The following is a 27,989-nucleotide window of genomic DNA, read 5'->3' as shown; positions in this document are numbered from 1 at the left end:
CAGCCAATGTCAGTCTTGGGTATGAGCCCTGCCTTCTTGAACACTTCTGCCCTCTCTTCGTGCATCAAGGTCAGTCAAGGACAAAGGCTGGAAAAATGGCATCATGGCAGTCGGCAAAATATGACATTAGATAATCATGGAGGGGACAACGAAGCTCTGTATAGAGAAAGGATGAGGAACAGGGCAACTGCCTAACGATGTAGGGAGGACAAGGATAGACGGCCATGACTGTGACAGTCGACATGATTCCAGAGCAGCAATTCACTTCGACTGTTTCACTGCTAACACCGAACGCCTTTGGCACGGTGCTTAACCTGAGTACCCTTCGCCGTGAATTTAGTTGATTTCTCCTTTTTTTTTTTCCTCTTGGAGAAATTCCTTTTAAAGTAAAACAGTAGTTCCTCCCCATCTTCCCTCTCCTTGGTAAATGCCGTCCCTGTTACTCCGGGTCTGTTCTTGCAGTCAGTACCGAACGCCAGTGGCCGTTTACTTGCCGCGGGGCAGGTCGGTGTGTTGGCAGCTCCGGGCACTGCGCAGGGTACTCTGCGCTCCGTAAAGACGCTTCCTCCTCTCGCTGTAGCTGGCGCTCTGCTCGCTGCCCCTCTCCACCGGCGCCATCCCCAGGACGATCCCGGCCGGCAGCAGCGTCCAGGTGCGCGGGGCGGGGCTGCGGCTCGACCCGCCCCCGCGGCGCCCGGGGCGGGACCGGTGTCTGCCACCGCAGCCTCGCGACGGCGAGCAGCAGAAACTCGGTTCCGTTCTGCTCCGCGCCGTCGCCGATTCCGCCGCTCGCTCCGCCGCCACCATGTCCCTCTGCAGGGCTGCCTCGCAGGCGCTGGCCTCCCGCCTGAGCAGGGCTCCCGCGGCCGCCAGCCGCCTCAAGCAGCGTGGTACGCGGGGCCGCCGCGGAGCCTGCCCGGGGCCGGGTAGAGGTCACCGGGACGGCGTGAGGGGGCGCGGGGTGGGCCGGGCCGGGTGGCGGCGGCGGAGGGGACGCGCGAAGGTCGCGGGCGGGGGGGCGCGGAGCCGCGATAGGTGTGGCCGAGGCGGGCGAGAGCCGGGCACGGCTGCTCGGTCATCCTAGGCTGTGAGCACTGGCTGCTTCAGACCTCCGCCGCAACCTGCTGGACAGCCGAGCCGGCCCGGAACCCGCTACCCCCGCCCCATGGCAAAACGGTGGCCGCTGCTGTCTTCCCTTCCATATAAAATAGCAGGCTACATATTGCCCGGTAGAGCAGCCGGAGCGGCGGTGCCTCTGCAGGGCTACCGGCCCCGGGAAGGAACGGGAGCAGACCCGGTGTGCTAGAGCCGTGGCTTTTGCCGCATCAGGGGTTGTGTAACCAGTGGCAAAAAAATCTGCCAGCTGTGTTGGGCGATGGCAGCTCGCTGACCACTGCTATAGCTAGCAGCCCTGGGGAGAGGGTTAAGGAGACACTGCTGCTGAACGAAAATATAAATATACGCAAATCCGTTAGGATGCCCGGCTATTGGAGTGGAGTCTGAGAAGTGTGTCATGAGACAGATGATGCTAAACATAATCTGGCACACGATGGCAGTATTTTGAGATTGCGATTATTTTTGCTCCTGCTAATTGCAATGGTCAGAGCCATTTTATTTTTCATGAGCTCTTTTTCAATGAGACATTTCTCATCTGGGATCAAGTCACAAACTTCAGTGGAAACCTTTGTTGACCAAGAGAATTACATGTGTTTTTCATGGGTCTCTTTTTGAGATGTACAGATGAATCCAAGACTGTAGTAAGAAATAGTTTATCACAAATAAATGGGTAGTGCTGCTATTAGAGTTAGTATGTACCCAATCAAGTATAAAAATTGTATAATCCTACCTCTCTGCCCTGTTGGCCAATTCATGAGGTGAAGGATATGTATCAAAGTGTCAGCAGTCTGAGAATGAAAGAACATGAATTCAAATGAAAAAGCTTTTTTAAAAATTCCCTGTTATTAAACTGAAGAGAGAATTCATTACTTGTGCTGATCATAAGGAATAAGGACAGATTAATTCTTTTACCTGCATTAGTCAGGAACTTTTTTACATTCCTTTTTTTTTTTTAGCATTCCTTAGTCTATATAGACTGTATCCAGTACTTAGAAGCTGATGGGAGACAATGTAGTTTACAGAAAAACTAACCTCTTAGGAACAGCTCAGTCATGGACCTTGTTCATTTGAGCACCACACCCTGTGCTACTCAGTCATAGCATACATCAGTAGGCTGTACCTCTCTGTTTTATACCCTTTTTGAATCATCCTTTCCCATACAGAGTTCAGATTCTATCATTCTTTTTTGTGATCGTATTTTAGCAGCACTTTACATCAATTTACCTAATGGTTCTTACAGCACCTCCTCGCCAGATGTCATCTGGGAGTGTTCCTGGCTCTTCTGGAGACAGCATGATGATCTATCTCCTTGCTGGTGTTGCTGCTTTTGGTGGTTTATTTTATGTAAGTGTTTGGGGATGGAGCTGTTTGTGCTTTCTGAGCTGGCATGGTATAAGGTGTGTTCTGGGTTAAAGAGTATGGTCAAGATGCAAACCGTCAATGAATGTAGATATTGTAGCATATAGCTAAGTGCAGCCTAACTTAGAAATCAGCTTAAAAGAATTTAGTGGAACTGAAAGGATATTGCTTGCCTGTTCTACTGTTACTTTGATAAGTAGTGCTGGGTCATTCTTAGTGGAAAGCATATTTAAAACTATGTGAAACTGATGTGTCCAAAGATGGAGTAAGGCACCTGCCTCTAACCCCTTACCTTGTCTTGTCAACCACAAACATTAGGAATATCTCAAAGTGGGCAAGGCAGATGTGAAATAAGCTGTCTGAAGCTGCAAGGGGAAGATATGAACCTTGTTAATTTGGGCACATAAAAAGAAGATAAGAGCATTAGTTACTTCAAAAAAGCATGCTAAAGTTTTGTAAGCATCTGCTTTTGTTAAGCCTTTTGGTAACCATTCTCTTCCCTGCTTCTAAATATATTTGATTCTGTGCTTCACATCTCTAAATCCTCCATTTTATTGCTTACTTCTACCCCTCTCCCCCATAATCTGAGATAGTGACTAGCACACCCCAGAGAGGTACATATTTCCCTGTCCCACAAAGTAATCCTCTTGAATGGTAGGCAGCTATTCGTTCAAAGTATCAAACATGTATGATTGCATTTCTGGAGGAATAACATATTCTCTTGCTGTCACATTTTTACCACGTTACAAAAATAATAATGTAATTATCTTTTAAAACACTGTTTTCAATTCCTGAAACACAGCAGCACTTCAAAAGCTGCATGGTATATTGTATTTGCTTTCTAACAATGGAGAAATATGAAATGCATAAATATATTAGTATTGCAGATTGTTAACTTTTTTAACCTTGCTTAGGATAAATTTTATATGCATTTTAAGATGGGCAGTAGCACTTGCTTAAAATCCCCTCTCTCCCTCTCCCCTTTGTGTTTGGTAAATTTGTAGGGATGTAGCAGTACGTTTAGGTATAATTCCCTTTCAGGCCTACAGAGTAGTCAGTTCATCCCGCAGCAAGTTTATTGAGCATACGAATATTCTTCGCGAGAGAGCCGAGGGGCGGAAAAGCAATCCTTGGTCAAGGAAGGGTGAGTTGAGCTCTTCTCTCTTGTTCCCTGGGTACACGAGGATCTGGAACAGATTTCTGGATTGTCTAATCAGGCCTTAGCACTGTCCAAGTCCTTGTCTGAGCTGTGCGAGTGGGACTGAAGACAAAGGTGGTTGTGTGGTGGTGTTCCGTTACAAAGCTGCTGCTTCACAAATTTTGGTGGTGGCCCTAATGTTCAGGCAGTGAATCTGGTCTTTGATCCACTGGTGGAGGCTCTTTGGATGGAAAGAGTTGATGTGTGAATACTATTAATTGTATAATGGGTATTTGATTTAGCTTAATGAAACTTGACTGAATGCATAATGCTGTCAAAATCAGTTTTGTTCTTTTGTTTGTTGGTGGGTGGGAGAAGATAATATCTTTTTCTCAGTCAACAGGTTGGCTTCAGGCCATATGCCATCAGGAAACAGTTCAATAGGGAAAAAAGCCCTACATTTAAAAAACATATTCTAACTTGGACCAATTTTTTGTCCCATAACTTTGATTTTGTCTTTCTAATGTGGGGTTAAATGAAACATAGGCATTACCTAAATGTATGGCAAACCCTTACTTAGCTCTTCATTCTTGAATAATTAGACCGTGTTAGTTCAAATACTTGTAATGGAATGCTGTCTCTGTCTGCATCAATTAGTGTTATGGCATTAATGTAAAAGGTAGAACTTTGGCAAGCATGGCCTTGCTAGGAGAAGCAATTAGGAAAACTTCTTAAGGATCTTTTTATATTTTTATTTGGTTGTTATTAAAAATATAAAGTATTGAAGCCAGAGCACTTGAAGGTGTTCCTTATTTTTTTTTTTTATGTTGACATCTAGGGAATTGATTTAATATATTTGCATGCACACAAAGAATAGATTTGAATAAAATATCTTGAGTTTAAATTTTGTTTTCAGTGTGAGAACATGCTTAAATTGTCTGCCTCTATAATTATTTCTTTAGAAGTTGTTAGCCTTGAACTTCCACAACACATGCTTTAGTTTCAGAACTTTAAAATTACAGATCTTAAGATTTAAAGTAGTAAAATACCTTAATTTCCTAAAAAGAAAGCAGCTGAACACAGTATAGTTTTAAAACTCAGTTGTTTAAATAAATGTTGAGAATTCAGCCACAATTTGCAATCCTTCATTGTCCCTAAAATAAAAATGTAACCAGGACCGAAGTAGATCTTCTCTCCTAGGGACTTGGTCTTGTGCTGTTCAGAGCAGAAGTCAGGATTACCCTCATTACATTCTGACTGCCATAGTTGGGAGAACGGGGAAGCATTAAGCAAACCTTCCAATATGTTCCCAATAATGTCAGTGTATTCCCTCTTTGCTCTTAATGTGCACTTCTGCAAGGTACTGAGTTTTAGCCCTGGCCTACCCACATGTTGGAGTGAAATACTAGCAGTAATGAGTGCTCAGCAACTAATTTTGGGTACTGTCCAGACATCCCATCATCTGCTGCTTTGTGCTGCTTAATAAGTCACAACCAGTGACAGGTGATAGCTGCCTCCCTTTTTATTGATAGTAAGAAATTTAAAATGTTTCTAAGGCCATTCAGTGAATACAGTTGAAACTTATTTCATATATTATTTTCAATATTTGACTTCTGAATAAATGTTCAACCCAGTTTTTTTTGGACTTCTGAGTAGCTAATTCCAATTCACAGTACAAAACCACCACTGAATCAGCTCCTTTTAAAAATCCTTCTTCATTCCCAGCTGTGTATACCCAAAAGAGGTTGCTGTTCTTACTTTTCCTACAGAATCCTCTGTGTGCCTTCTCAAAAGAGTTAACACCCCTCTTCCTTCCCTTTTTCTCCCGTTCCCTGCATAGTCATATTTTTGTGTTTATCTTGTCACAGTGTTAGCATAGTATTGCTTTTCCCAGAAGTGCCATTGCAGTTTCTTTCCCTGTGCATTTTTTATAGTCAGTCCATACACTTTTTCACAGTAAGCATTGCTGATAAGAGCAATTAAAAATTCTGTTCTTAAAGTGTTCTGATAGTTTTTTTAGGGGCACATTAAATCAAGCTTAAAATAAGCTCTAAAACAGAGCTGGTAACAATATGAAGTGGTGGATAGAAAAACAGCGTTCCAAGCAGCACGTTCATGGCATATTTGCTGCCTATGGTAAAAGAACTTTCTAGGTGGAGAACTTAATACTGGAGAGCAGCTGATCAGAGAGAGACTCTTTTGCTAGGATTTTTGTGGTTTCTCTTGCGGGGAAAATTCTCCCCTTACGCCTGAACCCAAAACGTCTATTACAGAGAACTGTACATAGCAACAAGTCTGTCAAAACAAGAGAAACAATCATTCTTGGGTTCTTTGTTTATTAGAGGGTTGAAATTACATTTAATGGTATTTTAATTAATGATAACAGACATTTAGAAAGAGATCTGATAGCAAATTTCCTGTGGCTCTTTCTAACTGAAAGGTACTCTCAAATTTAGGGAGGGACTTAAAAAGCCCCTAGAAGAAGGCTGACTCGAAGTAGCAGTAGAAAATCTGAGACATCATTTGAAATGTAAAATGATGTTTGGCTTGCAGGATGTTCTACTTGCTTATTTAGCAAATACTGAGTTTTGTCTTCCATTTGTTGTTTGTATCCTTTAAGCTTGTTCCTGATTTCCTTCTTTTTTAGCTATGATTTTTCTAACAAGCTGATTCAATCTTTCTAATCTATACTCTGCTTTTACACTTTCCAGACTAAAACACAAGGGAAATCTCTTTCCAAACCCGAGGAAGTTAAATACAAACAAAGGACAGTCGTTCATCATTGAGTACCTTGCAGCCCACCTTGGGATGACTTTATACCTTCTATTGTAAAACTCCATTCTTGTGAGACCTTAAAAGAACTACCTATGTTTGCAAGGCCAAACCATATTGAGCTTTTTACTGAATCTGCTCTGTAGAAGTTCTGAGATGGAGAAGCTGGCTGTTCTGAATGAATGCACTCTATATTTGACTGTCCAATAAAGTGTACTGAATGCTGAGCTTGGCTGTTAGCCTGTTCATTGTGTAATGAATTTAGGGTTTTTTTTAAGTAGTGTTTTCTTAAAGGGACATGATCAGGTTTCATAATGCAAAGTTTTGATTTTTACTGAGCAATGAATGGACTTGTCTTGAAACCTGAACACAAAATGATAGGCTTACACTGGCATAAGAAGACCAAAAAATAAAATTGATCTGTTTAGTTTTTAAACAGATAGAAAAGAATAAAACAAACTCTGACTATGTCTCTTTAAGCTCTTTTGTTTCAATTCTCATGTAGTTTACACTGTATTAAAAACTCTATTTCCAGTTCTATTTTTTCACATGGTGAGTGGGTTCTAGTGGTGAACTTGTGATGAACAGTTGGTGTATAACTTTTCCTTTGTGAACTTGATGTTAGTGCATGTTTGCATGGTGGTTGTGCATCTTTGTTGCTTTGTGCTGTTAATTTTTCATTACTTGTCTCAGCTGAGTTTGAAGTGATGCATGACTGGGAAACACTGTTTTTCAGGTTCTAAAGAGTCTGACCCACAGTGGTATAAACAAGTCTTTAAAAGAGAGTTGTGACTTGTAAAAAGAAAATAGTCAGTCCTAAGTGGTCATATCTCCAAGTAAGTGAGCTCTGACCACTTAAAATTAGCAAGTTATTTTCTTACTTATATAAGACCAAATGTCTTATTCCCCACGTGGTAGTTTCACAGAGTCATGCTCCCTCTGGCATCTGTGTGTGTACCATCACTGGCCCATTCAGCAGAGTGGTTTGAAGCAACACTTGGCAAGGTCTTTGTTATCCTCCCCTGCACCCCCAACACTTGCTTTAAGCCACAGTTTCTTTTCTTATCCCATTGAAACATGTTATGAAACTCAGTAATTAAGAATATGGTTTCCTCATCTTGTAAACATCGTTTTTTGATGCCACATTAGACAATATGGGGGATTAATTACTGATCCTTTTTTTTGTTAATTCTGATCCTGAATCTTAGCTTCCCACTTTAAATTTAAGTGAGGATGATGATAAAATGTAGTTGGTGAAATTTCTGTTGCATGCATGCATTTTACTCTCTTTGTTGTGTTGAATAAATCCTTAGAAGGTGATGAAGAAGAGATGGATGAAGTCACTGAAGCAGAGAAGGCCATGGAAGAGGCTGATGCAGCAGCTGCTGTTGAACCTGCAGCACAGGATGTGAGTGCTGGACCCACAGCACAGGATGAGAGTTCTGGGGCATCCCCAGAAGATAGAGGGGAGAATGACTTACCGAGTCCAGAGGTATCCCATCCTGTGGAGGAAGCACAGCAGGAGGCTGCTGCTAATTTGGAACTTGCTGCTAATTCAGAAGCTGCTGCAATGCAAGGTTAACTTATGAATGTGGTTTTTGAGTGTGTGTGTTGTGGGTTCTAAAGGTCTGCTTCTTACAGAGTATTAAGAATGAGCATCTATGTTCCTAATGGAGTTTGTCCTGCAGTGAAAACTAATTCAGGCATTAACTTGACATATCATGAGCATAAAGTAATTAAGTTTATTATATCAGTGTCTCTGAAAACATCTTGCCTGTGGCACCAGAGTTACTGTCTAAAACAAGTAGAGTGAAATGTGTATTTTACTAGCCCATCCTATTAAGATATTAAGTTGACCATATGATGTGATCAGTCACAGAGTTGTTTCAGTGATCTAGTTCTCAAGGGTTAAAGAATCTAAACACTTTAGTTCACTGGCCATTCCAAAGATATTCACACTGAATAACTATATCTATTCCATCAATGTAACTTCAACAGAATCTTGCATAGCAAAGAAAATGCTGTTGTGGTCTCAATTTTAAGGATATATTGGGCTAAATTTTCACAATCCGATAAAACATCTAATTGTTGTTAAACAGTGAAATTGATAAGTGGCAAAACATTCAGTATTTTGAACTGTAAGGGTGTTCGAAATATTTTGGTTTACTGTGCTTTTAAAAATTGCAATAATACAAATGCAAAACTATCCATAAATTGCACAAGATACAGGATTATAATTTAATTTGGCAGATTTTTTAGGTTTTCTTCTTTTGTTTTTTTTTATCACTAATCTTGAGAAGATATGTCTAAAACACAGATCAAACAGAGATTGAAGGTATTTTGACTGCTAATCTATGGGCATTTATCATAGTACCGTCAAAGGTGTTAGCAGATTCGGTTTTCACTTTTTTCCTTGGTAATTCCAATGAGGAATGGATGCATCTTAATTTCCTTTTTAACAAGCAAACTTGAGAAATAGTGCAGCACATCTAATTGCTCAGCTTTATAAAAGGTCTAGGTATGAATGCAATTTTAATTCAAATGTGAATAGCTCCTGTGCTTGTCTCTAAAAGAATCTATTACAAATAACATTTTAAAACAATACTTAGTCTGATCTGCTATAATACAGTTTATAGAAAGCAGAAGTACATACCTTGGTAGTGATTATTACTGCTTACATATAGAAATATTTATAAGGTAGCAGTGAAAATATCTAGAGCCCTAAAAATTTCCATTTCTATGGAATATTTAGACAACTTCATTTAGAAAGGAAGTAGTCCAGTGTATGTTAAATTTGGTGAATTAGAGCCATTAAGAGATATGTTTAAAAATGTCTTGCAGCATTTCTTGCTCTATGGAGCACTTGCAAAATTCCATTTTAATGCACTTGCTTGTGTCTGGAAGTGGTTGTGTATTCCTTTCACAGTGCTTATCTAGGAATAACCGTTAATTGTTGGATAAGGTAGGATCTTCTGTATGGTAAATATTTCTGCCATTTTGTTGAAGAGGATCTTCCCTGAGAAAGCGAAGCTAGGATTTTCCCTGAGAAACATGGTGCATGAATTGATTAGATATTAGGAAGAAATTCTTTCCTGTGAGGGTGGTGAGGCACTGGAACTTTTTCCCAGAGCAGCTGTGGATGCCCCATCCCTGGAAGTGTTCAAGGCCAGGTTGGATGGGGTTCTGAGCAACCTGGTCTAGTGGAGGGTGTTCCTGCCCATGGCAGGGGATTGGAACAAGATGGTCTTTAAGGTCCCCTCCAACCCAAATCATTCTATGGCGATTGCGTGATTTAAGTCTGAGGATCTCATTCTGGACATGTTGACATCATTTACTTAGTGATCACTACTTGATAAGAAGAAATACGGCTTGTAACTGTTAGTTCCTGCTGGTGTTATCTGGAAGTGGAGGAGCTGTTTAGAAATTACTGATTTGTAAGCTCTATTATCTCTGGCAACATACTTAGCAAGGCAAACAGCACTAGAACCAGACTTCTGTTATGCTGAAAGCTGTAAGGGAGTCTGAGGGTCATCCCAGGTGCCCTCTACCAAACCTTGCTGCAGTGGTTATTCTTGGCTGGGTGGTAAAGCTAGCGGAAACAAACCTTTGGTATGTAAAATTGTCAAGAAACTGAAGCAAGGGAGTTTTCTCCTTGCCTGATCTCTTGGGTGTTCCTGGGATGTTATAACTTGCTCCTGAGCCTAGCTGTCCCATGCCACTGGTTGCAAGTGCAGATTGCTGTGAACAACTGCTGATGACAGGTGTGCCCAGGATGGTGAACCCTGGGGACCTCGCTGTGGTTCACATGAGGTTACACCTGGTGTAACCTGAGTCCTGTCCTGGGAGGCAGGACAGGCTCCTGCTCCAGGTCACCTTAGCACTCCCTGCTCCCTTGTCCAGCTCTCCTCATCCTGGTCCTGCCTGCAGCAGAACAGCACGGCCCCTAGAGCAGTTCTTCCCAGGAGTTCCTGACTGCAGGGAAGGAAGGCCACCAGCAGCACATGGTCTGACACACAGGACTAAACCAGCATCCCTTTCCTCTAAGCTGTGTAAAAACTAGTTTCCATTGGCATCATGCTCACAAGAAGATGGGGGTTTGTTTCAAAAGTTGTCTGCTCTCTCTGTACCACTTTGTTCAGCGTCTTACTTGCAGCCAACAGCTATCATGTTTTAAAAAAAAATCTAATTAAAATCCTTCTGGATATAACTTTCAGTTTTGGATTTAACCATCTTTATCATTCATGTTATCTCCATTCAGAGGAAGAAAAAATAGCATAGCTCCACTTTTACTGAGTTAGAGAAGGATTTTTCTTTCAGAACTTTGGAAAAAAGTATGTATTTAAGTAGCTTTTGCTAGTTTTGTTGACAACTTGCTGTTACTTCTGCAGATGAAGGTGCATTTTTGTTGTTACCAGTATTTTCCTGAACCTCTGCTTTTTCAAATGCCATTGTTTCTTTTAATGTATAAGGCTTTCTCTAATGTTTGGAAGTACAAGCTGTGAAGGGATGCTTGTCTCCAGCTCCTATATACAGATAGTATAAATGTGTGATTACTCATGGATGTGCAAAAAAACCCCTACCCAAACCGAAAGAGATATCAAACAAACAACCCAGCCTTGAGGTGGATGCTTAATACTTAATCAGGGTAATTTCCATTTCAGACTGTTAACAATTGTACCTGCCTGGAGTTTTCTCCTTGCCTCAGTTTAAGCAATTTACAATCCACTGCGGGTATCTGGAATTCTGTGAAATACTGTTACAATAAGTACTGAACATGTTGCTCTGCTCCCAAGGTTTTATCTTCCTCTAAATTCTAATTTTCTCTAGCTTTTTATTGCTTGAGCTATCACCCTTGGTCACTGCCCAATGCTGGTTAAGTTCCTGTTGTTCTCTTTCTAGTGTACTGTGTCTGGGACCATAAATTAAGCTTTTCTTCAGACAGAACAAATGCTGTAAAATTCACAGATTGGCAAACTGCTATTTGGATTAGGCAAGGTCTATGACTTTGGGTTGCCACCATAAACTCTTCTCCAACTCTGGTATTGGGGTTTGAGGTTTTGGCATTATCAACTGAAATAACAGAATCAATTAGCCCCTAACTGTGCTTTTCTAGAGTTCTTCCTGACTTCTCTAGCATAGGTTATTTTCTAATTTTGAAAGTATTGAAGGGCATGGTCTGTTCTCTGTTATTTCTAAGGCTGTTTGAGTGAGTGACTGGTTTTGGGGAGGATTATTGTGTGAATGTGCCAGTGTTTTCCATGCTAAGCTTCAAATGCACTACAGTGCCAGCTCTCTGCAGCCTAGAGAAACAAATGGAGGCTTCTCTGGACAGGAGTTGCTGCTTTTGGGACAGGACTTTTGCTGACCCCATCATACAGTGATGCCAAGCAGACAGAAACACCCGATAAAATCAGTGCATTTTGTCTTGGCTTGGTAAGTTACCAAATTCTGGGTGTGCTGACACTGTGAGTACTTTGAAAATTACTGAAGAGTCCTCAGAGTGATTTGCAATTGCTTATCCTTATTCAGAGCCTTTCAGAATGACGTTGCTCAGTAGAACAGACATATCCGTCTAAGCATCTGTTTGTGTGAGATGCAGGATGAAGTTTTTTTTCTCTTTATTGATTATGATAGATTGATCTAGCTAAATTAGGCCCTAAGAAGTTGAATTATGTAAATATTATCCTACAGGGGAAGTATCTGTATCTGGAACTTCTGTTGGGTATTTATGTTTCTCATTTATCACTTTCTTTTATCTGTCTCTTGGACTGCTGCACTTACCTTATATCTCCCTGGCCATACACTGGCCACTGGTTTCTTCTTCTTCCTCCTGTTTTTCCTTCATAAAACTGAGTTTTAGGTGAGTCATCATAGCATAACTGGAAAATCTCTGTTGGAAGAAAGTGAACAATATTTAGAAAAAAAAAATCTGTAGAAGTTGTTAGCATCAGAAGACCCCAGTTGGTAAATGGAGAGACTGTTCAGTTTTGATCAGCATAGCCAAAAAGTGAATTTTACAGCATGCACTGGGCTGGAGAGGAAGATTTTGGTAAAATGGAAAAAACCCTAGAACTTCCCAGCTAAGAGTGCAAATACGTGGGGGAGACCTGCGTAAAAGAGCTGTCTTCGTATTTGTCTATTCTAGAACAAGGGGACAAGTAGCTTCTCAAAAAAATACTAAAGCTGGTAGAAGGACATACAGCAAATAATAATGCCTAAATGAATGGCACTATTAAGGAGAAAATAGACTTACTGCTTTTACTATTTTACTATTCTGCTTTACTTAACAGCTCATTGTCAAGACTTGAACCCTAAAATAACTGTATGTATTTAAATTGGAAAGTGACAACTCACTTTGGACAACAAAATCTAGCATTTAATTTACTGTAAGTAGTATTACCTCTGTTTGAAAATTTCCTGTAAATACAACAAGCACAGGAATACTGTTAGTCTCCTACTTTAGAGAAAAGATGGCAACAGGCACCCCCTGCTGTTTTCCTATGGTAGCAGTTCAAACCACAATGGGAATGATGGGGATTTTGATGTTAATTTTTGGGCAATGTTTCTTATAGCAGTGAAAAACAACAACTTTGCTCCTTTGAAAACTGTGTAAGTGGATAAAACTTGGTTCATTACTTTGTATGAGGAATGTTAAAGAAAATGTCTTAATTAGAAGTTTTTTTAGAACTCCCGAATGATTTAATACATCGAATTATTATTTTCATACACACCATTTATATTAACTTGTGCTAGTTTTCCTTGTGATCCATTCCAATCAGTAACTAAAAATTGTTCTGTGTTTCAAACAAACAAACAATGTGAGTTGCTTCTCATTGTTACAATTCCATGCTACAGAATATAAAACAATATTCTTGACATTTTATGAGGTATTATAAACTATTCTGAATTAATGTGACGTGCACTGTTAGGCTTTTATTCTGACCATTACAGGCATCTCTGAATCTTTTTTTAATCATTGATTGTAGAATAAACTCTCTTCAAGGGAATCTTTTGGTCATTAGTATGAACTAATGAGGCTTTTCTTGGGAACTAGTGACCTACATCAGGCACAAACAACCTGTGATGTGCTTGGCTGATGGAACATGTTTCTCTTTCTGTATGAAGTGATGAAAATTTTTATTCTTAATAATGTGCTTCACAATTCCATGGTTTAGGCTCTCAGCTGGACCTCGTGGATTTTTATCTGGATTGTTTGTGGATGGCTTGCAAAAAGGAAAAGATGTCATATTTGTACAGTGGCAGGCTTATTAGAAATCCCAGCTTTCCTTTGTTCATCAGTTTCCCAAAGACCTTGGGCTCCAAGCCTTGGTTTGTGTTCACCCTAGGGAATAGTTGGAATGCCAGAGGGACTAAACTTCTGATGCCCATGGGCTCTAGTGAGGGAGGGCTGAGGCTGCCTTTACATTGTGTCCGAGTAACAGCGCGGTCAGGCCAGGGCAGTTCCAAAAACAATTCATCAGTTGCCAGCCATTAGTTCCTATCCTCTGCATTCAACGGAACAATCAGACTGAAAAATAATCAGTGCCTTTCTAAGTAATTGTTATATCCTCCATTCTGTTTAGAACTAAGAGGTTTATTTTTTCCTGTGTGGAGCTCAAGTGCTGATTTCACAGTGTTGTGGAGAGGCATTAGTCTGTGGTCAACCACCTGGTACCTTTTATCCTTTTTAAGCCCAATGTTTAGGTGTTAAGTGTTTTTCCTTTCCAAGCAGTAAGTTGGTAACTTGCTCCAGCTGGTTGGAATCCTAAATGTTCACTGAATGAAATGCTAGAGGAGAGAGAAAGCATTTCAAGTGGTCCTGAGTGACATTCCTGGTGATGGGATGTTTCTGGAGGGTATCTGCAAGCCCTCCATGCCGAGCTCCCTGGATCTTCCTGGCCAATGGCACCTAAAGCACTTGGTCATGTTACAGGGACAGCTGCACAGCTTTGCCTGTTTTGTCCCAAACCATCTCAGTGATTATTATTTCCCCCTGTTCCTATTGATGTGGTTTGAGCCCCATGAACAGAGGGAGGAGATGCTGAACGCAAGCCAGCCGTGCCTGGAGTGGCAGGTGGCTTCTGGTGAAAGCATGGAAGGGGACCTTAGCTGTCATCACCACCTCAGGCTTTGGAACAATTTCCCTTTTCATTTTCCCTAAGGTTGATGGAACCAAAATACGTGAAGTTGCTCTTAAAGTGAATCACAGTTTCTTGCTGCTACTGCTGTCTTCTCCCCTGGATTAGATCTGAATGAGCCAAGTAGCCCTGTTTCTTGTGCTCTATTTTGCAGGTTTTCTCAAATACATTCTTGAATTACTTTTCAAACGTGACAGAATTTGACTTTTTAAAAGTCAATTCTAGTTCACTGCCAGTTTTCCATTAGCAGGTCTTTAAACTATGAAAAGGAACTGGGAATATTTTGCTCTGCTTATCTTAACGTTTCAGGGAACATCCTGAGACCCTCAATGGACCTGACTGAGGAAGCTTTTGGTAAACAAAAGCATCACATTCTAATGTAAGATGGTCTCTAACAGACTGTAAATAAAATACTGTTTCTAATTGCACAATTAAATTTTACTTCCCCCCTTCTCCCCTCCTTTGGAATTAGTGTGTGACATTGGTTATGTTATAGACAGCTTGAAATATCAAAGCCTTGTTTTGTAATCCAGCTTTGGTTCTCGTGCTCCAGAGGGATTCCAGTTGTATGATACTGGCTAACTTGTATTGTTTTAGCTTTATAAAACCAAATTCTTCTGCAAAGAATGTTTTTAAAGTAATTGAACCTGGTGTTTGGCATTACAGATATCAGCCTCACCTTGACTGCCTAGGAAAAAAAATCATCATATGAAGGATACTGCTTTAAGTGAAGTGCTTCACTCAGAAAAGCATATTTTTAAGTATCTTTGAAAATTGCAGGATACCAGTGCCTATTTAAATTTTTTGTTGTTTCCAATTGGGAAGATCACTTTTAAATAAATCAATTCGGATTAGAACTAAAATATGTTTGTTTTAAATGTATTGGTAAGGAAATTCAAAACTGAGGGAAGAAATAAAGGCTGTACTCCTGAGAAGGCTGGGGTTATTTTGTATGGTCTTGTTATAAAACTTCTGTCCTGTGGGAAGAAATCCCCACCTCTCCCCAAGCAAAGAAAAGATTGAATAAATCTTTAATTTTAAAATGTGGAACAGCTGTCTTTTTCATCTGTATTATAAATAAGGAAAACATACTTGCAAAGCCACTTAAAAATACAAGGTAGAGATTTAAAATCCAGTAAGATTAAAAACTATAATATAAAAATTAGTTTATATCCCTTCCAGCTTCTTGCTTCAAGGTCATCCTATAGCATGTTGTCTACCAGGTGGTAGGACATGGCTGCCAGTGCGAGCTGGCCAAATTTTGCACTAGGGATTTCCATCCCAGACAAAAATCCAGGCTGATTCTGCATAAAAACTGCCCCAGGAAAGTTGGAAAGCATATTTTAAAAGCTTAAAGGCTTTGGGGGAAGAGGCTGTGCAAGCAGTAGGATCTGGGTTCTGGAAGTCAGTGCAATTGCTCGGGGTTTCCTTTATTATTAGCAGGAGAAAGTCAATCTGGGCGTGTTATTTTTATTATCAGCTGCAGCAAAAATGAGTCAGACACACAGGGCACACCAGTCCCTGCTTATCTTGCCTCTTTGTGCTGATGGGGGAATGCTGAGCTCACGAATATTCCCACAATTCAAACTGACCATCATGAGCATGCAGAATCACCCTGTATTTGGACTGCTTTCTACTGTAAGTGCATAGAAATATAAAGTTCTGCACTCACTCTCAGGGCTGCAACTTCAGCACTTGTAAAAATTGTCTTTAAAGATTGCAGGAATTACTACTTAACAGAGGAAGCCATTTTTGGTGGGTTTTTTTTCACTGAAATGATAGGGATAGTTTCATAAAAATTATATTTCTAGGTGAAATGTTGGATATTGTGCTAACAAGCTACTGAAGCTTCCTAAATCTGCTGCCTTATTTAAAAAAAAAAAAAAGGCAAACAGCTAAACGCAAGCTTTCAAACCAAAACCACAATTTTCCTTTGTCTGTAAAATCAATTTCATTTTCTGTATTTATTCAACTCAAGCCATATTACTGTATCCCGCAGCCATAGGGAGGAGAGGAGAGAAGATCCAGCAGGCAGAAATTGTGCAGCAAGATTGATTCATTTAATTATTTTACAAACTCTTTTATAGACTTTTTTCTTCATAGTCTAATTGGTCAAAGGATCAGCCACCCCCCTGGGTTGATTGGCTAAAATCCTAAAACACCCATTGTCAAAATATTTTTCTACTGTACCATAAACAAGGCTTTGCAAGGTCGCAGGTGTTCATAGTTTATAGAACTCTACTATTATCTTCGTGAGAGAGAAAAGTATCTCACGGGCTTAGAAGGAAGCAGGAAAATTTCTTGCTAACAGCATTTTTGTATCCACAAAGCCAGATGTGTTTCCATAACAGAAATTGTTTGGTATTGCATTAGGTGCATGTGTAATGTTGCCCAGTCATGTTCTGTTCCTGCAAGTCCAATTTGGGAGGATGCATTTCTTCTCCAAATGGTTATCTCCTAAAGCAGAGGAGCTCAGGACTGCCTGGGAGTGCCTGTAGCTATCCTGGGCAGGAGCAGGAGGTATTTTGGGATTCCCTGTTACACGTCAGCAATGGATATTGCACAGATGTTATACACTGATGTATAAATACACATCATATATATATGCATATACACATATAACTGACGGCTCTGTAGTGGATGTGTGTTGTGGCTGTAACTAACATTGAGGATGCTTGCCCTCAAAATCCCTGGTATGTCCAAATCCTTCTGAGTGCTTTGGCAACAGCTGTTGATGCAATATGCAAAGCCCCTTGCCTACAGTTAGTAAATGTGATTACTGTGAGTCCTCTGAGGCTTGAAGTTCTTTTATATTGTCTTTTGTTGAAATCACAGGAAAGTTAAGCTCCTAATTCAGATCCGTAAGTGCTATGGTATATATAAATGTCTAGCAAAATTGAAGAAAGCTGTAGCCAGCAATACTGGGATGCAGCTACTTACCCCAGGAGAAAACTGAAAATTGACAAATAATCTGAATCAAATTTTCAGAAAAAAAAGAGATAATAATATACACAGAGCCTGAGATTTTTGCTACTAATATAATACCTTGTATGAAACTGTGAAGTATACCTTCTGTATATTCTAGAGTTATATTCTGTATATTCTGTAGAGTAATATATCCTACTAGGATGGGGGGTAGCACAACACACTGAATGAAGCAGGAAAATTACTAAGCCCTTTAACTCCAGTGCTTTTGATGAAGGATACATGTGTGCAGCAGCAAGTTTCCCCCAGAGAATTAAGAAAGAGCCCAATGAACCCCACTTTTGTGGATATGAAAGGAAGCTAAATAATTTTTGGCAGGCTTTAAATTGTATGGGTCAGGATGGAATTATTACTTGACTGAGACCCATTTGGCAGGAATGCTGCAAGTGGGTGTTTTGGTAAAGATGTTAAGGAGCTGGAGTGGTATTGTTCTATATGGATAATAAAGCAGCTGGGAATTCAGTGGAAAGCATAATATTAAATACCATGTGTCTTCATTGCAGAGAAGCAGTTGCACAATCCAGATTATTTTGTTCAGTTACAGCCTTTAGAAATTGTAAGAAATCTGGCATAAATAGACAAAATGGATCATAATCATCACTGCATGAGGAAATGCAGGACTTCAGGTTTTCAAACTGATCATCTTCAGGAAACAACTCAGAACCAGTAAAGATGCTGTAACTCCTCCACAACTATTTTGTAAAAAATAAAGAAGCTTAAAATTTTAGTATTTGAACTAACAAAAGTTAGGAGTGATTTCAGTTGCATCCATTAATTGCTGCAGAGTTTCATGACAGGCTTATTAACAACTTTGCAATAATTGAACAGACAGAAAATCCTTCATCCAAGGATTATGGAAAAGGAGTCATCATTGTATCAGGCAGATATTAAAATACCTTGTATGAAATAGGGTGTTACTGCAGGATTTTACATGGAACAACTGCAAGAGATTAAACTGGATTGAAAAAAAATTACATCCATGCAGATTTAAAAAAAAAAAAAAAAAAGAAAAAAAGAGAGGGTGTGAAATAGCACTGGGATTAAATTTAACATCCAGGGAAACACAAAGGAGAAATGCCTAAACTTTGTAACACTTTGTGCTACCAGCTGATCAGTAGGGGAGGATGTGAGGAGCTCGAGCCATATGTCTGATGCTCCTCATGTAGAAGGACGCACATGACAGTCCCTAGTCTCAGATAGGCAGAGGATTCATTCTCAGCTTGGTAGGGCATCATTAGTCTGGTTTTGCTCTGGGATTGCAGCAATTCCCTTGAACAAAGAAAAATGTGTTGGCCTTGTAAATGGAATACAGAGTGTTTGTTCCAAGACATGTCCAAACCACCAAAAAACAGGCCGAGATTTGTTCTGGTGTCAAACGAATGCTCAGGGTAGCCATCAGGAGGTTGTAGACTGTTTCCTAATTTCATGGTGCCCAAAGCACCAGAAGACACTTGGACAGTTTGCAATATGACAAAGAACCAAAGCCAAGGTGATCTTCATCGGCCAGTCTGACTTTGCTGGAGATAAGGCCTTAAGGATAACGACCCAGTGCAAGCTGGCATTGGTGCTGCCATGAGCATGTGCACTTGGACCACCAGCTACTGCCACATTTCTCTTCACCAAAAGAGCTGTGGCACCAAGAAAGGGGCTCTTATGGAACTCCAGCCACATGTGCTCAAAGAATGGATGGGAAAGCCACTTGAATAAAAGTACCAGCTCAGGATTTGTGCTCTAACCAAGGGCAATTTTGTATGTAAACATACTACACCCATTCAACAGACACAGGTTTTCAAAATGAAATGCCTGCCACAAGTCCCTTTATATTTTAGTGAGTGACAGCTACTCCACAGAGACATGGATGAACACCTTGGGAGGAATCCATTTTTTTTTGCATTAGATTGCCTTTCTGATAGCTATAAGGAGTAATTCAGACAAGAGACATTTTTTTCAGTACAAGTGGTTAATGTTTGGTTTCAAGGCAGGTATTCCTGTAGATGACAAACACAATTCCCATCCAAAGGAAATGAGGTTTTGATAAAAAGCAGAAATGACCATGTTGCTCCCTCTAGTTGTGTACTGATCTACTCTTCTTAGTGCAAAAGAAATTAAAACACTCACGAGAAAAAAAACAAAAAAAGATTAAATACTATCAGACAGAGAAAGAATTTTTGGTAATATAAGCTGAATGTTTGATGTTACAAACTGAAACCCAGCAGCTTGTTGCCATAGCAAATATATGGCATTACATCAAGTATTCCTTGCTATAAAATACCTAAAGTTCCAAATTTCAAATGTACTATTTCTATTGCATAGCTCTTCCCTATAAAGGCAAAGGTGCCAGTTCCTGAGCATTTCTTTGTATTTTGCTTCTTCAAAATCCAGAAAGCATTCTTGTGGGTTTTGTCGAGGCAGACATAACAGCACACACTTGTCGTAATCCAAAGTCGAGAGAGATCTTTTATTTTCTCTACTGCTATTCTTATACCTCTTGATAATTGCTGTGGCCTATTGAGATTGGCTGCTTAGCAAACAATGACAAGGCTGTCTAACAAACAATGACCATTCAAGCAGTAAAACAATTAGCTATACAAGCAAAGGTATAGTTGCTACATATTATCCACAAGTTCTCCCTTGTACACTCTTAATGTCCCATAACAAGAACATCCTCTCCTTATGTCCAGAACATCTTGTCTCATTGATTATCTTCTTGGCCTTCTCTGGGGGTTTCACTGAAGCTGCAAAATTTCCACTGTAAAATTCTCACGGGTAAATTCTGACTGATTTCATGTCTGATTCTGTGAGGCCCCCAGACCAGCTGTCAGCCTCATCAAATTCTGAAAAGTAAAGTGAAATAATCAATGTTCCGAATATGCTGTATTTAACTAGCTGCAAGGTGATATTTGGGGAAAGGTGTATGGGATGCTAGCTCTATAAAACTCCCATTTACTGCATTTATTGAACTCCTAAAGAAGCTGTTTAATTAATTGTGTTTAATAAACATATAGTTTAGTATAGGATGAAACGAGAAAGTTAGAGACAAACCTCCTACTGAGCAGTTAGAGTGGGATGATGCAGACCTTTGACAGGAAGGTTAGACAAACAGGGTAAGAGAATTTACTCAAGTAAAATTTAACATGCAACTGCTGGGTGATGTCTTCAGTGTTCCTGCAGAGTGTATCTGTATAGAGACTGCCTATTACTAAATATTACCTATTACAGACTTTTTATAGAGACGGGTTGCTTTATGCTTAAAGGAGTATTGAAAAATGGCTGGTTGGCAATCATGGAATTGCAGCCTGAATCTTCAGCCTGATGCTAGGATATTTTTACATTAAAACTACCCATGATGTCTTTCCAAGATTATGTGGAGTTTAGATGTAATGTCCTATGAATTTGACAGAAATCAGAAAACAAAGCCACAGTATCTGCAAGAGATAATATACACGTTAGAGAATATTTGCCTATGTCTAAATACATGAAAATAGATCCAGTTTATAGGTTTCTGCCCCAGGGTTGGAAAGAGGCAGACTTTTCCTGGAATTCCATTTGCAAAGTTTTATTTGCCTGATAAAATTTAATCATCTGATAGATCCTGTTGTCTTCAGCTACTTCAAGCATATATGTTGGGCAGCTACTTCATGCTTTGTGAGCCTTGATTGCTCACCGTCATTCATGATGGTGTATGGAAAGAGACGACAATTATCTTTCTTATTTGATTCATAGAAACTGTGAGTGAAGTCTTGGATGTTGCAGCTTCTTCTGCCCATGAGGAAAACTTAGACAGTGATAAGGAAGGAGTAGCCTCAGCAGCTCAAGAGATTTCTGACACAGACTCAAAGAGCCAAAACGCTGATGCTGAGGAGTCATGGCAAACTTCAGAAGGTGCAAGAGTCCAGCTGGGTCTGAAATGTTTGTCTCTGTAAAGTGCTGGTGGCTGTGTGCACTGAACCAGCTGCAAGAGCATGCAGAACTCAAGTGATGCAGTGTGGCTGCCCATGATGGCTGTGTTTGGCATCACAGTGTTAGCAGAAAATCTGATTTTGAAATTATGTGCTATGCAGTAGAAGTAGGTTGCTAAATTCAATTGTGGCAGTGTGGTGACTCAGTGCCCTGCTGTAAGTGGCTGCATGTGAACTTCATTAAGAACAAGAAATTCTCCTTGTGCTACATTATAACACATTTTTTCAACACCTGACTTGATTTGAAAGACAGAATTTTCTTAAATTGCATTGGTGTAAAGAAAAATATAGAACATGTGGTATGAATAAAGCTTGCAGTGCTTTGGTGCAACTATAAACAATCTCATATTCCTTTTGAAGTTGAATGATGTAATTAAATGCAAAGAAAAATGTGTGTTAAAATCATCACTGTGGAGATTTTCAAAGGAGTTTAGAAGTTTGGCCTCTAAACTCTTTTAAAATTGGAATTAAAAAGCTAAAAGGAAAAATGTCTGCATACCTAATACGGATTTGTAAATTCTATCCCTTTAGTCCAAGAATCCTTTGGACTAAGGGAAACAACTTACTTGACTATTTGTCATTGAATAAGTAATTTCCATTGTTTCTCATTGGTGTTTTGTCTCCATTTTCAGTTTCTGAGGAGGAGAAGACAACTGAAGAAGTTGCTTAAGACCCCTAAAGGTACACAGTACAGTTGCAGCATGTGGTTTTCTGCTCTTCACCTAAATTTTTATCTCAGTTAGTGACAATTGCAGCGTGTGGTAAGTGCACGTGCACTGTTATGGTGAATTTGTATTTCTGCTCTCAAAAAAAAAAGAACTTTATTGAAGTATTTCTTATTTTTTGGGAATCATTGCCAGCATCTTTTAGAGGCTAGGGAGCAAATCCTATATCAATTGTTATGCTGTGTATTTATTTATAGCTTTATTTTAGTCCCATGCAAACTGGATAAAGATCTGAGAATTGTAGCTTTCTTCCAAGCAAAAAATGTTCTTTGGATATTTGGTTTAAATTATATATGGCTACTGGACTTCTGGATTATCGTTCTATACAATAAAGCAGTAGCCCTCTCCACTGTCTTATTTTAAATAAATATTTTCATTATTAGTCTCTCCGCACTTTCAGTTTGTGCTAATGAAAAATACTGGATATAATATTCTTTCTATTTTGCTAGTGTCTTTCTCAGTTGGCTTTATTTTTTTATTGTCAGAAAATTTGCAAGCCTGTGCCTCTCAAAGTTTTTATTTTTGCTCAAATTGAAAGCCAAATGTACCTGAGGGTACCACATCAGAAAATCAAGTAACCAAGAACACATAAATGCTGTGGTATAGAGAAGGCAATCAAGTTAGGAATCTTTTTTTTTCCTTGTAAACATCTGGCAACCCTACAAATTGTTGCATTGCTATTCCAGATTTTGATTTAGGCAACAAATAGCCTGTATAGCCAACTCAATTAATGAAGGCAAAGGTGGTAACTAAGAAGGGTGGGGGTAGCAGGGAAGGCAACCTGTAGGAAACATCTTTGATGGAACAAACTGAAAATAGATTAAGAAATAGATTAATCTCCTACCAGTGTACAGGTCCACTCCATTCTGTTTAAACTGCTTGGACTCTTTTTGACAAAAAAATTACTTTTTATGAGTATAGCAGCACAAGGTTACAAAAGGGCTTCTTATGGAGTTCCAATTTGATCTTGTTGGCAGGGGGAAAAAGATTTATAAAATATTTTACTACTTGGTGCTGTAAGATTGTCATTTGACCAATTTACAAGTCTAGAACCACACTGCATTCCCAGTCAGGAAAGAATTCTTTCTTCCTTTTTATTTTGGTGTTTTGATTGTAAACACTTAGGAGTATGAAGCTTAACTCTGACTTTGCATTTAAAACACATTATACTTTTTAAGGAATTCAAGGCAAAGAAAATGAAATTAAAAGAACATTGGTGTGAGAATCAAATCGCTATCTAGTTAACTTTTTTTAAAAAATAGTGATTATTTAGTGAAGGGATAGAGGAAGTAGTAATGGATTAAATCCTCAGATAAAGCCCTAAGTTGATGCTCAGAGAATGCCTGAGATGTTCAGCTGTTCTACTGATTGTGGCTATTGGGCCCAAATTGACGCTGCTATGGAACTACTTATATAAGTAATCTCAGCAAAAACAATTGGTTTACATTGTGCCATAAGTTAAGCAAGTAACTATTTGTAGAAGTAAGTCCAGCATGCAGGGAACACTTATGCCTGAGCAATGTGGATGAACATGACAGATTCCTTGAAACTGGGCTTTGGTGATGGCAACAGAGCAAGTTCCCATGAGCCATCAGATAAGCATGATTTACACATCAGTGCTGCGTATACTCTGTAATTCACTTAACTGGTAACCTGCAGTCAAATTTACAGTGTGCTTTGAATGATTGCAAAGAAAAAGACCTGCTGAATTTTGTCTATTGCTGAACATTGTTTATTGTCGCTTCTTCTAAATCAGATTCTTTTTTCTTTTTCCCAGTAAGCAGAAGCCTTTGGAAAGTTTAATGCAAATATTTGTGGCAATCAACCAGCTGATTCCTGTGTGAAACCTCATACTCTTCCTTGGAGACATAAAAGAAACTGTACAGTCTCTCCTATCACACACTGGTCATTAGGGCCAGTATTAGTGCTGCAAGAGATGATTTACATTGCCTAGAGAGACGCTTCTGTGACTAACATCTCTGCTGTAGAAAGTAGCATCCAGTAAAGCCACTCAGGATGTTCTAAATACATGTGCTAAGAGAAGCAGTAGACTTAACTAAACCATGCCAGATTAACTCCTTCTGTGTCTTTGTTGTCTTGATACGTACCTTGATTTCTTACTTTTGGTCCAAACTGTTGTTGTGCATAGTTACACCTTTGTAACATTCCATGCTAAAATGTAAGCAAAAGGTTTTAAAATCAAGTCAAAATATTATAAAAGTAGCTGTTAGCATTTTTAAATTGGATCACGGGGAAAATAAGAACCTGTTTGCTCCTGAGTTTGGATTTCTGATTGTAAGCATAGGACATCTGGCTGTACATGATCTGATTTCCCCCCTGCATAAACATTTCAGATGCTACCATTCCTTGCACAATAACATCCAGGAGTAAACATTTTAAGGCTCCTGCTTTGGGAAGAAAACCTGTTTGCAAGTAGTAGCAATTGGTACTTCATAGCATTACAATCAAAATAGCACTGGTCGGTGTTGTCATCATGGATCAAAGTGGTGGCTCCTGCCTTGGGTGGGCTGGACTCTGCTCCTCCCAAATCTTATTCAGCTTACTGTGGTCTTTCTGTGTTTCTCTGTCTTCACAGTGGCATGTGGTGGTAGTATAGCAACACGAAGGTTTGGTGTAAACCTTCAAACTGGTACAAATCACAAGTGTTTTAGGCCATGGCAAAGCCTGTCTCCAAGCACTTGCAGACAGAGAGCAAAATGCCTGTGAATGGCTACGCAACAGGTGTTCAAATGCATTCTTAGGGACTAAGAAAGAACTGAATAGCTAAATAATATTGTTTTCTCTGTATTACCTTCATATAAAATACATACATTATGAATAACAGGTTTGTATGCCACTGTGCTCCCAACCCTCCATTGTGCTACGTGCCCAAGCGTGCATCTAAGACAAAACACTGAGACCCCATTGCAGCCATCACAGAATGGCAATGATTCTAAACCAGGGCCAAATAAGGTATATTATGTACTATTTATATAGAAAGTGTGTTTCATAAGGTGTGTCTGATTCTTCTCTCTTCAAGCAGAAGTTTGGAAAATGTTGAAAGAGAAATTACAGCATTATGACATAGCACAAAGCAACACATGCTCCTTCATAAAGCAAATTATAATAGTGTTCCAACAAAAATATAACCTGTTGCTCCTGGACCTACTTAGGAATAACTGGAACAAGGCAGAGGCAAAAGCAGGCTCCTGAGCTTCAAGAAGACAAACCACAGCCTTCTGTTTAAAGGATAAAGCCTCTGTGATTAAAAGCAATTTTTGTAGCCAAAGCTACTGGAATAAAAATCTTAGACCAATACTTTGTTGGATAAGAGTCTATTTATCTGGTAGATTAAACATGCTGTGATGGATGTATGCACTTAAATGTTCTATTTCTTAATTTTCACCGATTCCTAGTAAAAGAAGTTATTTCAACTGCTTCTAACAGTATGGTTTCTGAAATTGTAGGCTTTTATGAATGGCTCTTTATCTCTGGAACTGCTCTGGTACATGGCAAAATATGTTAGCCCTCCAGAACAACTGCCTGAAGGATTGAATCACAAACTATGATGAGCTTTCCAAAGTTTTTCATCCTTCCAATTTCAAAAAAATGTGAGAGTCCCAAAATAGCCTGTACATGTGCTTCATGTCAGAGTTCCTCTTTTTTTGCTTTTGTTTCGTTTAGGTTTTTTTAATTAAAAAAAAAAAAGAAACTACTCTTGAAAGACAGAGGAATTAGGAATATATTATGAACGCTAGCTGTGATGATATGTAGCACAGTATGGTCTGCTTCAGCACTTGACCCTCTTAGAATAACAGCAGAGATATTTTGCAATTTGCAGAGGTCTGGCCACTGTTGATTCAGTCTTGCTAGTATGGAGTCTGAATACCACATAAATTAAAATTTTTCTGTCCTTCACTTTCAAAAAAGTGAATTTTTGAGTTGCTACGCAAAGGCTGTGATGAACCATGGAAAATGGTGAAAGATACTGTTGAAATGGATCATTAAGGAGAACAAGGCCACAGCAGAGAACAGACATAATGCAAGACTAAAGGAGATGGGAGGAAAGGTTTGGTCTTGAGAATATACTTCACTGGCCAGAGCAAAGCTTGAGATTCCAGAATTTGTCCAAACGGCACATTGCTCCTTTGCTGTCAGCAACTATCTGTGAAAACAGCTGGCAAGGATTTTCACCTCCCTCTAGTGCCAGTTAGTCCCTCTAAGTTCACCTCTCTGAAGGGCAACAGCCTGTTGCTGCTGGCAGCTATTCACAAAGCTGAAAATTCTGGAGACAACGAAGTCCATCTAACAGTTTCAGGTTTACTCTTTGCCTGTACTGATGTAGATATAGAACTTCAATTTTATGTTCATTTGCTTCTTCAACACATAAGACAATTATTAAAAAACATAGTTCAAACTGCAAGCTGGTTCTCAGCACTTGGAAAATCCAAGAGTGAAATACTTTAATCAAGATTTCTTATGTCTGTGCAACAAGCTTTGATGATGTGATACTACTTTTTAAATCTGTTTATCTGAAAAAGAAAAAACACAAAAAAAGCAAAACAAAGACAAAAACTCAATGTATTCTAACCCAGCCAAGAATGTGCTGTGATTCTTTTCCTCACCTGTTGGCCTCTTTCCCTCAAAAATTTTGAGCCAACTAGCCACCCGAACTTCTGCTTTACCAGGCAGGTGAGAGGAACACAAAGTTCCTACCAGCTGTGTGATAACTGAGATCAGTAGCTAAAATAAGTTACTTGTAGTGTTTGGCAGCAGATAAGTAACTATATGATGCAGCTCTGGGGCACTTTTGTGGCTGCAATCAGCTACTGTAGGTGCTGTTTCCTTCCTGTGGGTGGTTAGGAAAGACTGAGAGGAGAGCTGAGAGGACAGAGGCACATAGAGGGTGAGGGCAGATAAACAGGGACAGAAGTAATTTTATCTAAAAGGACACAGGAGCTCACTTTGTGTGCTGCCCATGGGTTGGCCCATTTCCATGGAGTGCCATCCCTGTTGTGACACACACAATTCTGCTCTTAGGAAAGGTATTACTTGGTTGTGTGCTTTTTTTTCTTGCCCTCCTCACCTGCTGCAGAAGATGGAAGCTGTGCAGGATGATGGAAGTCAATTCCATTCCCAAGCAACAGGGTTCAGGCATCACCATGAGTAACTGGATTCTCCTGCATTCTGGGCATTACTCTTTTCTTTGGGATGCTGCAAGAGATTTTATCTCCTCCAGCTCTTTTGGAGGGGGAAAAGGGCTAAAACTGTAGGTTTCTATGCTGAAGTTATTCCTGCTACTTGCTTGAACTGAAGAAGGGGCAGTCAATAACTCATGTAAGCACAAGTTAACTATTGGGAGACAGCAATGTTAGTTCAGACAGAAGATGTTAATTACAAAGCCTGAGAAGCCAAATTCACCCTAATCTTGTCAAGATAGAGGGGACAAGGATCATCTCAGAGATTGCTGAATCATCCCTCAAAGGACTACGCATGCTCAGGGAGAAAGGTGAAAAGTTCACTGCAAGGATGACTACTGGCCTTCATCAGAAAGACCCCCGAGGAAGAGGAGAGGCCTTCCTCAGCGCGACCACCAGGACACACAGCGCATGCGTGGCCCATATGCTAATGACTTCCGAGAAATAATTTGTGTAACCACACCTGTCCCAAGGAATGTGGTGAATATTCATAATTTAACCCTTAATACTGTGCTGTAGAGAGCACCAGGTGTGTGTGTTTGGAGGAGCGATCCCCACACACCCGGCGCGCCGAATAAAGCAAATACCCGCTTCTCTGA

The 27,989-nt window shown here is 39.8% G+C and overlaps 1 protein-coding gene across 1 annotated transcript; it reads left to right on the top strand.

The window, feature by feature from the left end:
- The first annotated feature begins 719 nt into the window (after positions 1-719).
- MGARP (mitochondria localized glutamic acid rich protein) lies at positions 720-27,989 on the top strand. Its single transcript, XM_069012690.1, has 7 exons — positions 720-890; positions 2,357-2,460; positions 3,517-3,619; positions 7,699-7,962; positions 21,232-21,390; positions 22,100-22,148; positions 23,970-27,989. The coding sequence occupies exons 1-6, from the start codon at positions 806-808 to the stop codon at positions 22,135-22,137; spliced, it is 753 nt and encodes a 250-aa protein (XP_068868791.1). The 5' UTR covers positions 720-805; the 3' UTR covers positions 22,138-22,148; positions 23,970-27,989.

Source organism: Aphelocoma coerulescens, chromosome 4 (assembly GCF_041296385.1).
Source record: "Aphelocoma coerulescens isolate FSJ_1873_10779 chromosome 4, UR_Acoe_1.0, whole genome shotgun sequence".
Classification (NCBI taxonomy): domain Eukaryota; kingdom Metazoa; phylum Chordata; class Aves; order Passeriformes; family Corvidae; genus Aphelocoma; species Aphelocoma coerulescens.
Note: the sequence above shows the minus strand (reverse complement) of the source record. Positions and strands in the feature narration are given on the sequence as shown.

Bases quoted from the DNA above. Each gene is read 5' to 3' on its own strand.
- MGARP (XM_069012690.1), top strand. From the start codon at position 806: ATGTCCCTCTGCAGGGCTGCCTCGCAGGCGCTGGCCTCCCGCCTGAGC. The intron at 891-2,356 runs GTACGCGGGGCC...TGGTTCTTACAG, and splicing joins CAGCCGCCTCAAGCAGCGTG to CACCTCCTCGCCAGATGTCA. The intron at 3,620-7,698 runs GTGAGTTGAGCT...ATAAATCCTTAG, and splicing joins CAATCCTTGGTCAAGGAAGG to AAGGTGATGAAGAAGAGATG.